Source organism: Alexandromys fortis, unplaced genomic scaffold (genome assembly GCF_014885135.2).
Source record: "Alexandromys fortis isolate MF-2015 unplaced genomic scaffold, M_Fortis_MF-2015_v1.1 scaffold_63, whole genome shotgun sequence".
Lineage (NCBI taxonomy): Eukaryota > Metazoa > Chordata > Mammalia > Rodentia > Cricetidae > Alexandromys > Alexandromys fortis.
Window position 1 is genome coordinate 6,183,574 of NW_026067953.1, and position 14,770 is coordinate 6,198,343.

General features: G+C 44.8%; 1 protein-coding gene across 4 annotated transcripts in view; it reads right to left on the reverse strand.

Annotated features, from left to right (window-relative positions):
- The window catches only part of Ttc7b (tetratricopeptide repeat domain 7B), a 213,169-nt gene that overhangs the window by 117,900 nt on the left and 80,499 nt on the right, over positions 1-14,770 (reverse strand). For all 4 annotated transcript variants that reach the window (XM_050151530.1, XM_050151527.1, XM_050151528.1 and 1 more), the window contains one exon: positions 357-435. In XM_050151530.1, coding sequence (XP_050007487.1) covers positions 357-435 — 79 coding nt within the window. The remainder of the gene's footprint in view (positions 1-356; positions 436-14,770) is intronic.

Sequence of the window (14,770 nt, forward strand, 5' to 3'; positions counted from 1 at the left end):
ACTTCCCACAGGGCAGGGAACCCTGATAGCTCTTTGGGCTGACGAGGGAGGGGGACATAATTGGGGGAGGGGGAGGGAAATGGGAGGCGGTGTTGGGGAAGAGACAGAAATCTTCAATAGATAAATAAACGGAAAAAAAATGAAAAAAAAAAAAAAGAAGCAGGGCAGGAAAAGAACGGGAACAGACTACCAGTGAGTTCCGGGTTTCCCTCAGTGATTACAATGTCTTAGACTAAGTACTCAACATGTGAGCACACTAGCTGCACGGAGTGGGTGAGTTACTGCGTGCACACAGCCTCACGTGGGTGTGTGGTGTGAGCACTCACAGGACCGATGCCTCATGTCAGACCACTTACCATTCGCAGGTTCTGGGTCGTTCTTGTCTCCACCGCTCTGAGAAGCTCCCTAAATCTCCCGACTCCTCTCGTCAAGTTCCTGTGTGCACACAGAATTTGACAAGGTTTCCATCTGGCATGCATTAATATTAAGCATTTTATACACAAATTATAATGCATTTTTGTCTATCTAAAAGTTTTGGCCAGAATTCAAGCAAATGATTTTTTCTGCACATACCTGTCTGTCTTCGAGCAACTGGTCTAACATCAATGGTTTGTGTGTGTGCCTTTTAGCCTGAATCAAATTTCCTCAAGGACAAAAACCTAAAAATCAGTTCTGAGGCAAAGAAAAAAAAGGTAGGAGATGTCTCACAAGAGTCTATTCTCAACCTCACTGCAGCCCCCACTATAGTGGTACTGGACTCTGTACTTTCATTTAAAAGGAGATGGTGACACTGGGCAGTTAAGGACATCAGCAAGGCACCGCATGCAATGTGTTGAGGCTTCCTGCTGAAAATTCGTGAACAGGATAAAGAGAAAAGGCATGAAAAGGGAGGGCTGGTCTCACATAATCACTCTCTGATAAGTCCATCACATGAACCTCCAACCCTGAACTGACAAAAAGAAGCAAAGGGCCAGTTGGGCAGTGGTGGCGCACGCCTTTATCCCCAGCACTCGGGAGGCAGAGGTAGGCAGATCTCCGTGAGTTCAAGGCCAGCCTGGTCTAAAAGAATTAGTTCCAGGACAGGCTCCAAAGCTACAGAGAAACCCTGTCTGGGGGTGGGGGAGAAGCAAAGGGCCAAAGGCCTCTCTGAGGGCCACTGTGTACTGCCAGGGCCTGAGCTTCCTGTGTGAGACCAGAACACGTTCACGCATCATCCTACGTGCTCCACAAAGGCATGTTTAGCAACATATTTCACTGAGGACAAGTAATTGTTTTAGAAAATCCTGGCCAATATATCCAGTCTCCACTTGTCTTCTTGGAATGCTGGGTCTGGCCTTTGGCTGGGGACACCTCCCAGCCATCTCTTTTACATTGAGCCCTGCCACCATCTATGATGTAACTCAGTGATATTTATAACAGGCTCATTAGAACACATCTCATCTTTCCAGAAGCCCACAGAACGGGTCAGCAGGTACAATACTGCCAGGCAGCCTCCGCAGGCTGTGACAGACAACTCTTGTTTGGATGGCATTTTAAACCATGCAAAGGTATGAGATAAAAATGTGGCTCTGTAAGATACAGTCACCACGAGGGTGACTGATTCATATCCTATGCCCATGTGACTTCCAGAGCGCTCATTCACAAGAACAGCCCAGAACCTTGAGACAGTGGCTGGCTGGCCCAGGATGTGAAGACTCCCCAGCCCCCTCAGCCACACAGAGGAGACGACAGAAGTTCAGATGTTTTGCAGTAGCATAAAAAGAGACGCCTGTGTTCAGGACGTGATCAGAGACAAGAACAAAAATTAGGAACTAGGCCTGGGACATGTAATCTACTCTGCCTTCACCCATTTGTATGATTTGTGTTCATGGGCAACAGCGTACTTTGCTCTGGGCTGAGGCTCAGAGCTCTGGACTAACATGGGAGGGAGGAAAAGTGACAGCTAACGTGGGCCGGGAATGGCTATGGTAACTAACTCTATTTCCATATCGCCGACCGTGTCCACCCACTGTGGACACAGAGGGCGGTGCTCTGGGCATGTCTGAAGCAGCGTCTCCGGAGACCCTGAGAGACCCTCATAAAGCACTGTTGCCGCTGTAGAAATCAGACCTTGAACAAGCACTAAAAGCTAAACATCACAACTGTGGGGAGGCTACAAATAGGACCTGGTCATTTAGGACGTCTCCCGTGTCCTCTTTGCAGAATGAACTATTGCTAGAGTTCTACAAGCATGGGATTTTCTAGCCAGAAAATCACACAATCTAGCTTACAGAGACGTGAAAGGGCTTGCTCAAGTGCAAAGCCTGGCAAGAGAGCAAGCTGGGAGCTTTCCATCATGTTGTTACCACCATGGGCAGAAGAAATGTAAGTGACCCAAGAGCAGAGAACAAACTCGAATCCAAGAGCTCAGATGTGTGTTTTGTGCTGCTGATATGCAAATACTTCACACAGACAAACAGCATAAATTCTACGTTCTGGTGATGAAGGCTAATGAGATGCTCCTTAGGTACTGGTTCAGACTGGAAAAAATCCCCTAGGCCAGGTAAAGACGCCTGCACTGATGGTTATGCCTTCAGTTACCTGATACACGCCGCTGGCTAGAGAAACCCAACTCCCCTTTCTGGCCAGCTGTGGTTTCTCCCATGCAGGACCGAGGCCCTCTGCTGGAAGAATGCAAAAATCTCCAGACAGGAGGAGGCTGAGCCTGATGAGGGGAAGGCAGCTAGAGATACGACTCCCTAGGAAGCTTTCGAACAAGTTCAAGCTGTCTCCAGCTCTTCCCAGCTTGCTCCTGGACCATGTTCAGGATTCAGAATCAAGCACTCCTCAGCTCAGAAGAATTCTGCTCAGAAACAAAGAATCCAGAGCAGCCGCACAATGGAGCAGGCCTGAGGCCGGGGCCTGTTCAGATGAGGGTGGCATCTGGGCAGGCAGCAGAGGAGGGAATGGCCACAAGCACCCCAAACACCAAGTTCTACAGTTCTATAGTTCTCAGGGAGCGGTCCATGACAAACAAACATCTTAAAGTCACATATTACTCGACCAATCACTTCCAATTTGCCACTGAACAGAAAAAAAAAAGCTAAATATTTAATCAGAGTAACAAGGAAGAAAAAAGAAATCAGCCCACAAGAATTACATTCCAAATACCATGAAATCACACAATATGAAGGAAATGAACAAAATCCATATGACTGCCTTCATAGATCCAAACCATTAGTTTGGATATCCATCAAACCCATTAAATACCTGGAACAAACTGTTGATTAAAGTTTCTACTCTAAACTGAAAACTGGAGAGCCAAGGATTTCCCCTGGTTTTGAGGGTTTCCACAGACCCCTGACATGAGGTCATTTATTCCAATTCAACGCCCTCGACTGAGAAGTGCAACGACGTCAGAATTCATTATGGCAAATGTTTTTGCTGGGCGAGCAGCACACACTCTGGCAAACTGTCAGAACTCGGGTCGTCTCCTGCACTCTGCTTCCTGAAGCTTTCTGCACGGGCTGTCTTTCCCTCGGGTTGGAGCAGCTCCAACAGCTGAGCGAAGACCAGGGAAGAGAGGGGCTGCCGTCATAGGGCCAGCTGCGTGGTCAGCCACCTGGCAGGCGATACTACTTCTGCTCTCATTGCCACTGCTGTGCCCAGCCCAATAGGTAGAGCTGGCCAGTGTCCCACAGCCTTTGCTTGGTCAAACCCATCACTCTGCATAGTGGGACGCCTTCTCTGCCCTTCACTGACTTCCACTTCTCTCCTCCCTTTACTCTCTGCTTTTTCTCTGCATTCTCTAGAACCTTACCCTCCAGGGCTCCCTGTCAGCCCCACAGGTTGCCAACACAGCTGGGAAGATACCAAACTCTCCAGCAATTGGTCCTCCCTCTTTTTAGTTTTTAAATTAAAAATTTAAACTAACATATAAATAATGGGTTTCATTATAGCACTTTCATAAATATATATCATTGTATCTTGTTCTTATTCATCCTGTTCCCTCCTCCAAATCTCTCCACACTCCTCTGGTTGGATCTCCTCCCCTCTCCAAAGAGTGCTCCCTTCTTTTCCCCTTTTATGATCCCCTTCCTACTTTTAGCACACACACACACACACACACACCCCACGTGCACGTACATGCCCGCAATGCACACTTACATGCTTAAATATGAAAGAAAATGTAGTGCTTATCTAAGTGTGGCTCTTTTTGTTTAACATAATGATCTCTAATTCCATCCATGTTCCTCAAACATCACCTTGTTATTCTCCACAGCAGAATGTCATTCCACTGTGTATGTTTATCATATTTTCATTATATATTCTTCTGCTGAAGGAGATCAAGACTGAGTCCATATCTTGGCTATTGTGACTGTCCCAGCAATGAGCATGGACATGAATTATCTGTGGCTCATTGACTACGAGTCCTTTGGGCACATACACAAGTCTGGTATAGCTGGGTCATATGGTAGTTCTGTTTTTAGTTGTTGAGGACCTCTACACCGATTTCTAGCAACAGTCAACAAAGGTTCCTCTTTCCCCACATCTTCACCAGCATTGCTGGCCTCTGTTTTCTTGATGACAGTCATTCTGACCACGGTGAAATGGAATCTAACAGTTTTAATTTACATTTCCTTGATAGCTAATGATATGAAACTCTTTCTCAAATATTGATCAGTGTTTTGAGACCTGTCTACTCAGTTCAATTGCCCATTTACTAATTAGATTGTTGAAGTAGGAGCGGCAGGGCTGTGTCCCTGGCACCCGGCCGCCCGCATGGCTAGCTTATGCCCGAAATAATTACACGGAAACTGTATTCTTTCAAACACTGCCTGGCCCATTATCTGTAGCCTCTTATTGGCTAGCTCTTACATATTGTTCTAACCCATTTCTAATATTCTGTGTAGCCCACGAGCTGGCTTACCAGGGAGGATCTTAACCTGCGTCTGTCTGGAGCGGGAGAATCATGGCGACTCCTCAACTCAGCTTCTTTCTCCCAGAATTCTGTTCTGTTTTCTCCACCCACCTAAGGGTTGGCCTATCAAATGCAAATGGGCCTAGGCAGTTTCTTTATTAATAAGATATCACTCCCACATCATTTCCCCTTTTTCTGTTTAAACAAAAAAGAAAGGCTTTAACTTTAACATAGTAAAATTACATATAACAAAACAGTTATCAAGTAAGAATTAGTTACAATATTTATATCTATTTTATCTCTTATAACTAAGGAAAACTATAACTATTCATTCTTCACTCCATCAAAGACTCCAGAAGGATATAATAATACTTAAGTAAACAGGAAATAAGAAAACTCTAGAAATGACAGAGACATCTCGCTGCCTGGACAGTCACCCAAAGTTCTTTGGTACCGTTGGGGCATCCATCTTCGGCCTACAGGCCCATAGTATCCAGCAGACACCTCCACGAAGCAGGAAATTCCAAAAACAGTTCAGTCACTTTCTGCTGTGTCCTGCAGAATGTCTCGCAGACTCTTTCATGAAGCAGGAACCCTGAAAGACCATCTCACCTTTAGGCAAGTTCAGCAGTCCTCTCTCTGTGGGTTCTCTGTGTCCAGTTTCTGTAATAGTCCAGGCAAGAGCAGTTTCTTGCCCAAATGGCTATCAAACTCCATAAGGATCCTCTTCGATGCCCATCTTCCTCTTGAAGTAGCTGGTGCTGCCAGGAGCAGACGTGTCTCATTGTCATGAAAAGCCCTAAATTATTAAAACATTTAAAATGCCATATTCTGCAGTCTTTGAAAGATATGAAGAATGCCTATCTAACTGAAAAATATCTCTATATATCTAGAAAATCTAATTAACATGACTACAAGCTTAACTATTAGCGATGATTATCTATTAACAACCTATATTTCCTAATTATACATTACATTTTTAAAATGAACTACACAATCACAATACCTTATACAAGATCAGAAATACATATACATATAACAATATTGACCTTAAAATCCATATCAATGTAAATTATTCCTATCTATATCATATCCCCCTTTAAATGTAAAAGAATATTTATAAACAATATTTGGGAACATGGGCGTAGTTTTTTCTCTCCAAACTGCTTCCTGCTGAATAGGGGCGTTGTTAATTAGGTCTTTCATGATATAACCTGTGTGCCAGGGTCATCTCAGTTGGCAGTTGAGTGAAGTAATTTTTTGAGGGTGTTCACAGCAACCTTTCAGGACGGCGTGGTCTATCATACCAAATCGGAATAGATGCAATCCATAGGGTCACATCCTCTGTGAAAACAAAAGAAGGACTTTTCCAAAGCATCATAACCTTAGATCCAAATTCTGAAGTCAAGATACCTTTAGAACATATGTGCAGGTTCAGCTTAGCAGCCCATATAATGGAATGTCTCTCTGTACTTAGCTCCTTCACAGTCAAAAATTTTAAAGAAAACACAATGTACATAGTCCAGACTCTCTGTGAATTTTCCATTTTTATGTGGCTTATTTTTCTTTATTTCTCTTAATCTATAACTATCTGTACTTCTGTACTCTGTCTCTTTAAAGACTTTACCCTTTTTCTTTTTAAGACATTAACTTTATTCTTTATATTCTTTTTCTTCTCTCTCCCAAGCCTACGTACATTCATCCAACAGTGTCTGAATCTGTTTTACTGTGAATCTGTAATTTTTTTTTACTATCCAGGAGTATTTTTTTAAAATGTTAAGCATTTCTTAAAAACTTAAGTTGCACCATGTACAGGTAATACGGTACTGCTTGTGTCCTGCCCAGTTTAAACCTTAACTGCGCAGTTTTAAGGTAATTATGGTAGTTCCTGCCTGAGGTCAGCACAGTTCAGCATGGAGCAGCCGCTCCTGCCTCAGAGCCATTTGGTGCCCCTGAACCATTCACAGTTCCAGGCACACAACAGTCCACATTGGAGTCGCAATCAGCAGTTTAATTCTGAGACTGAGTGTGCAGCACAGAAACTCTTTTCATCCAAGTTACAGCCAAATCTGACATGCAGAGCACCGCGCAGTCTGAAAATGCGTCTCTGTCTGGCGGCAGGAATCCGCCATGCTCTTCCGCCTGCCTAAGCCTGATTCTGCCATCGCCTAGGTGCAGGCGGGGAGTGCTGAGCCATGGGCATGGTCTCAGAGCACTCTCCTCCGATCCCGAGTGGGAACAGAAACATCCAGTCCCATATAAGCCCTTGAAATGCTTTAAAGCCAGAATTCACGCAGGCAGCACAGCCCCAGGAAGTGCGCTTTAAAATGACGCAGCTTTTTTTCTGCTGCTGTTGCTGAATCAGGAAATCTCTCTATGGCACGCCACCAACAAAGAGCAAAACTCTGCGTTAAACTCTGTTTTTCCTGTTTTAAATTAAGCTCTCCCAGGTTTTTAAGTGGATTTAGCCATCACGTCTGGGCGCCATCTGTTGAAATAGGAGCGTTGTTAATTAGGTCTTTCATGATATAACCTGTGTGCCAGGGTCATCTCAGTTGGCAGTTGAGTGAAGTAATTTTTTGAGGGTGTTCACAGCAACCTTTCAGGAGGGCGTGGTCTATCATACCAAATCGGAATAGATGCAATCCATAGGGTCACATCCTCTGTGAAAACAAAAGAAGGACTTTTCCAAAGCATCATAACCAACTGCGCTGGCTGCAGGCAGCTCGGGACCGGGACCGCGGCAGCCTAGGACCGGTGTGGGGGAGGTGCGCTGTTGTTGCTGTCTTGGCGACCTCGACAAGCGGGCAAGACTGCGGGCCTAGAGCGGGAGAGTTGTCGGCTGGGAAATGGCGGCCGCGGGCTTGGTGGCTGTGGCAGCGGCTGCGGGCTTAGAGCGGGCCGGCGCTGTGGCGATCGCGTCCGCCCAGGACCTGCTGTAGGCGCTGCGGGCTAACAAGCAGCGGGGGGGGGGCAAATGTGCCCCACGTTGGGCGCCATGGAGGAAGGTAATTGGTTAATTATAATAAACCAACTGCTTGGCCTCATAGCTTAGAACACAGGTGGGTGGAATAAACAGAATAGAATTCTGGGCGGAAGAGGAAGTGAGGTCAGACTCTGCTCTGCTTCCGGACAGAGCCGACAGCTCTGCTCTGGAGCAGAGACACCATGATGGACGGAGGCTAAAATCTTCCCGGTAAGCGCACCTTGGGGTGCTTACACACATCATTAGAAATGGGCTAGTCAAGAGAGAATTAGCCTGTAAGGGCTAGAGTTCATGGGTCAAGCAGTTCTTAAATGAATACAGTTTGTGTGTTGTCATTTCGGGCATGAGCTAGCCAAGCGGCTGGGGTGTTGGGGACGCAGCCCCGCCGCTCCTTATTTCAACATTAGATGATTCAAGGTTGGGTTAATTTATTTACAGTTTTTTTTTTTTGGTTTTTCGAGACAGGGTTTATTTACAGTTCTTTATGCATCCTAGATTTAGTTCCTAATGTTTAATTATCAAGGATGTTTTCCCCATTCTATAGACTTGTATCCACTCTGGTGATTGCTTCCTTTGCTATAAAGAAGCTTTTTAATTTATGTGACCCTACTTGTCAATTCCTTGAAATTATCTTCTATGCCATGCAAGTCTTTTTCAGAATGTTCTTAATTATGCTGATATCTAGAAGCTTCCCTGCAACAGTCTTTATGCCTCAGATCCTATATTAAGATCTCCCTTTGAACCTCTATCCTTGTGACAGGCCCCAACACCCTCTGCAGCAGTTTTTTTTAAAGGCTGAGTTCCAATTTCACAGTCTTAGCATAAGCTTACAATGGCATAATTTTTTACAATCCTGAATAGTTGTAGTTCTTCAATATTATCTCCTGTCCATGATCATATGTGCTATCAAACAAGTGGGAGACATATTCTGAAAAGAGCCAGAGCTCCAACATCAGGTCATAACAGAAAACCAAGGCTGAGAGAGCCTGGAGAACCTGAGAACCTTTCAGATGATAATGACCTAATTCAGTGTCAAAGTCAACATTTCCTTTTATTTATCCTTTCTTTTCTTGGGAGAAGAGTAGAAAAAGAAAGTTCTTTCACTATGTATTTATTTATATTTATTTGTGTGTGTGTGTATGTGTGTGTGTGTGAGAGAGAGACACACACTGAGAGAGTTTTGCCTGCACATATGTAAGTGCACCCCATACATGCAGTGCCCACAGAGGTCAGAAAATGGCCTCAGGTGCCCTGGAACAGTGAGTTGTCACACGGGTCCTGAGAACTGAACCCAGGTCCTCTGCAGGAGCAGCTAGTGACCTCTCCAAACCCACAATGGATTTCTAAATTCTCCACTGATTTCCAAGTTTGACTCGGGGCGGTAATGTACATTCAGCCATCATGAAAACTCAGTTTGTGGAAGCTCTGGGTGATCAGGAAACAGCCCTTCCAGAATAAACTCAGTTTCAATGTCTCTCTGGTTGAGAATTTCTAAGCAAAAGTCAATTACAGGATGAGCGAGTAATAGATCTCCTGAGCAAAGCAGTCTGGTCCTCTCCAGTTTCCTTCTTACTGACAGGCGCTGAAGGGCTCAAGCAGTAGGTTGCTTCACCATCACTGAACAGTTTCCTAACCAGGTTCCAGCAGGCCCCTGAGGATGTACTAGGGGATGCCATCTCTGCCTTGTGGAGCTCAGGTGGCTTCACACACTACAAGAATAGAAGTGTTTCCATGATACAGATCTCAAACAGCAGATGGCTATGTATCTCCTTAATCACAATGAGCCAAATAACCAAGACCACGGAAGGTGTTCTTCCTGCCTCTTCCCTCGTCTACCTCAGTAACTTTAGGCTGGCGGACAGAGGGACGACATACCCTCTTAAACCCCTAAGCAAAGCTCTGTGTAGCATGGAGACCAAACAGGCTTTCCTCCTACACCGGGGCACGCACCTGGAATGATTTTAAAGCTAACAAGTTTCAGAGGGCGGTGCAGACAATGGAGATGTCCAAGTCTGGAGGAGGGAAAACTTGCAGGCTGTTTAGGAAATCCCTTCTGTCCTTGTGACTCCACATGGTTCTGTTAGTCTCCAGAGTCCAAGGGACTTTTAGGCATTCTTCAAGGCCAAAGCCAAGGCTTCCCATGGAAGTTTCCTGGCTTCCTTTTGAAGAGGCAGGTGTTGCTTCTTGGGGAGCTCCCAGGAGAGATGCAAACCTGTGCCTAGACGGCTCTTGCCACATGTTAGTTCACCAAACAAACTGAACACCTTGAAAGCAAACGCTCTTGTTTTACACCCACATCTGGTCTCAACAGTCTCACAGAGCTGGCAGGACACGGATAGCAAGCTAGGAAGCCCTCAAGAAAGAAAAGAGTGACCAGGGGCCTGAACTCTGAAATCTCTTTCTCTATCCCCTGGATACAAAGGATTTTTGTGACTACTGGGAGAACAAGTAAAGCAGATTCCCATGCATCCCCCACTGTGAATACTGTCACCATCTATAACAGTGGAAACACAAGATGTCCCATGCCTTCCAAAGGTCAGTGGCCCTGGGTTCCCAGCTTGAGAATCTCACTTCTCCTTCATGTCTGTAAACTTCGGCACCGTCTATTCTGATAACGTCTGACATCAGAAGCAGATAGCCAAATAGAGAATAATAATAATAATAAACCCAAACTACATACTTCCTGGTATCAAAGGATACTGACTTCTTCCTTTGAACACACTCTTCACCTCAGATCCAAGGACACGCATTTGTGAAGACAGATGGCTTCTGTAGTCAGGGGCCAGGGATCAAACCCACAACCTTGGCGTCGTTAGCAAAGGGCTCTACAGAACAAGCCAGCTGTAGTCTAGATATAGCGACTGAGGGTGTGGCAACCATGTCAAACGGAGATGTGAACAAGCAGGCCAGGCTTCTGGATGTCTCATTGCAAACCTAATGAGAGCTGAAGTAGGCTTAACAACATTTTTTGGATGACTCCACCAACTGAGGCTTCCTCATGATAAATGTGAAGTAAAGTGTAGAACTGGTCAGCTGGCCAGGAGCACGAGGTAACGGGAAAACAACAAACCATGCCCAGACGGTGGCTTCCAGGAGTTCATATTAAATAGACAGGTCTTAGGACATAAAGAAATCCATTCAACAAGGTATGTGAAAGAAAGCCCATAGTGACAAAGAGAGCAAGCAGCTGCAAGAGCCAGAGAGAGCTGCAAGGACAACCTGCCCTTCTCCAAGCTGTCCTTTATAGCACCAGACCCCAAATCTCTGCAGAACATGAAACACAGGAAGATGGGTTCTATTTCAAATCCTCCTGCCTCCCAACCTTTGAGAACAGTCAAAGGACACCTACCTTCACCAAAACTCACCCCCACAGTCAAATGACACCTACCTTCACCAAAACCCACCTCCACAGTCAAAGGACACCTACCTTCACCAAAACCCACCTCCACAGGAAGCCACGAAACCAATCATGTCTCTCATGAACAAAATTGCATCAACGATTTCCAGTTTTCTTACAGAACTGTTTATCTGTATTGTATGACTGTTTTGCCTGAATGTATGAAAGAACAGTGTATGCACGCTAGTACCCTCAGAGTTAGAAGAGGGCCCTTGATTTTCAGATGTGGGTGCTTGGAACTAAACCCAGGTACTCTGCAAGAATAGCAAGTGCTCCCCTTTTTCCACATCCTCTCCAGCATAAGCTGTCATCAGTGCTTTTGATCTTAACTATTCTGACAGGTATAAGATGGAATCTCAGAGTTGTTTTGATTTGCATTTCCCTGATGACTAAGGATGCTGAGCACTTCCTTAAGTGTCTTTCAACCATTTGACATTCCTCTGTTAAGAGTTCTCTATTTAGATCTGTACCCCAATTTTTATTGGATTATTTAGTCTTTTGATGTCTCGTTTCTTGAGTTTTTTGTATAATTTGAAGATAAGTCCTATGTCAGATGTGGGGTTGGTGAATCTTTTCACATTCTGTAGGCTGCTGTTTTTATCTTGTTGACCACTCCTCCACTCCTGGTGGGAGTACAATCTTGTACAACCACTTTGGAAGTCAGTATAGCAGTTTCTCAGAAAATTGGGAATTAATCCACCTCAAGACCCAGCAATACTACTCTTAGGCATACACCCAAAGGCTGCACACTCACACCACAAGGACATTTGCTCAACTATGTTCATAGCAGTATTATTCATAATAGCCAGAACCTGGAAACAACCGGGATGCTCCTCAACCAAAGAATGGATAAGGAAAACATGGTTCATTTACACAATGGAGTAATACTCAGCAGTAAAAACAATGACATCTTGAAATTTGCAGGCAAATGGATAGGACTAGAAAAAGTCATCCTGACCCAGAAAAAAAAAACTATAATATGTACTCACTCATAAGCAGATAATAGACATAAAGTACAGGGCAACCAGCCTACAGGCCACAACCCCAGTGAGCCTAGGTAATGAAGAGGGCCCTAAGAGAGACATACATGGAGCCACCTAAGAAGGGGGAAAAAGATAAGATCTCCTGAGTAAATTAGGAGCATGGAGGGTGGGGGTGGTGGTGGAAGGGATGGGGAGAGGGTAGAAGAGGAGTGGGGAGAAATGTATAGCACATCCTTATACAAATTATTAAAAAGAGAAGACTTTAATTAAAAAAAAAAGAATAGCAAGTGCTCTTAACCACTGAGCAATCCCTCCAACCCTCTAATGATCTTTAATTTAACCCCAGAAGCCCATTAGAATGCAATAAATACGTGGATTCCTTAGTGTAATAACTTTTTAACAAACTAACCATATAAATCTATCACAGGGGAATTCACACTTCAAAATGTATTTGTTTAGAATCCTTATGTTTGCCGGGCGATGGTGGCGCACGCCTTTAATCCCAGCACTCGGGAGGCAGAGGCAGGCGGATCTCAGTGAGTTCGAGACCAGCCTGGTCTACAGAGCTAGTTCCAGGACAGGCTCCAAAGCCACAGAGAAACCCTGTCTCAGAAAAAAAAAAAAAAAATCCTTACGTTTATCTGTAAACTTAACCTGAGAGATGAGACAGTGGTGAGGGCACTGGAGCCAAACATCATGGCTTTAAATCTCCTGTAAGGGGAATCTCTGTCCCAGTTCTCTTGCCTGTCTTTACAGCTCACCGATTTGCTGTAAAAACAAAGTCAGTTAAACACGCAGGAAGTGTTTTGTAAGCGCCAACCACTGCTGAGACTATTATCCTTTATGCTGGCTAGTTTTATGTCGATGCCAGCTTGAGTCATGGAAGGAAAAACCTTACTGAGAAAATGCCCCCACCAGACTGGCCTATAGACAAGCCTGTAAGCATTTTCTTGATTGATAAATTGATAATTGATGTAGAAGGGCCCAGGTCACTGGGCAATGAAACCCCTGAGCTGGTGGTTCTGGGTGCTATCAGAAAGCAGTCTGAGCAAGCCATGAGGACATGGCCTCTCCATCAGTTCCTGCCTCCAGGTTTCTGCCTTGAGTCCCTGCCAACTTCCCTGGATGGACTACAAGTTGTAACCAATCTTTTCCTCCCCAAGTTGCTTTTGATCAGTTTTTAATCACAGGAAAACCCTAAGACCTCCTCCAAACTCTACCATTGGGGAAGAGGAGGATACTAGAATGTACCTTCTATCAATTTATAACACATGAAAACCTTTATTTCTTTAGAACCATTAAATTAATTAATTAATTAATTTTGTTTTTTTGAGACAGTGTTTCTCTGTAGCTTTGGAGCCTGTCCTGGAACTTGCTCTGTAGACCAGGCTGGCCTTGAACTCACAGAGATCCACCTGCCTGTCTCTCCCTCCTGAATGCTTCAATTATAAGTGCACGTCACTACTGCCTGACAGAATCATTTAATTTTGAAGAAAAAATGGCATTCCCTGGTTGAGCCACTTAGTCACTTTGCTAGCTGTTGAAAACCAACAACGCAGCCCAGGAGACTGATTGACAGGTTTAACTTATGATAATGAAAGACAGAAGCTGGGTCAAATGAGATGAGAAAGGAGGTTAAAAAGTCATGGCACACACATGCCTAGATGCAAGCACGTACACAGGTGTGTACATGTGTGCACACACAGACAAGACAGGTGATATCATGTGAAGCAAAGAAGAAACTTTCCTGTCCTTGTGCTCACTCTCTGGGAAGATGATGGGGGACATCTCCTAGGAGACTGGAGCTCTGGGGAAGAGGCAGAGTTTCCCACAAAGGCTATAAGATGGGCCCAGACAATCCTAACACTGAACATGAAGGGACTCACAGGTGTTTTGAAGGGGAATCTTTACTGCGATTTCTTAGCATAGACATTTGAAGACTATTCTGAACTAGTGAAGAACAAGCACAGACTAAAACATCTGGCAATGAAATCCCAAGTTTTATAAGTCTGTAATGAGAAGAGCAGAGGTGAGTCCCAGCCCACTATATGCACTTCTACCAGGATAAGGGCCTGCTCAGACCCACCTAGCCTGGAAGACAGGCTGTGCCTATACTCTGCGCTGTTAGGTGAGCCCAGTCGATTACACAGAGTGTCACTGAACAGCAGGCCAACTTAGTATTTACTGTAAAAGGCAATGATAGTGAAGAAGGCAGACATGTTCATGTTCCAGCCCTGACCGCTCATCAGTGCTGAGCAGCAGAGTCACAGGGCAGGAACTCTTCATGGCTCGGTGATCTCCCAGGGCCTCCGCCGGGCAAGCAGAGAGGAAAGAAGCCCTTCCGAGTGAACCACAAGTACTCACACTCAGAGTTCAGGTTCCTTCAGTTCCATGAAACCAGGGGCTGCATTTCCAAATGAACAGAGCACAATATTGCAGAGCTAAGACCAATGAAAAAAGAAATCTAAGAGAGCATTTGGAAGAATATAACATCTGTAAGCTTT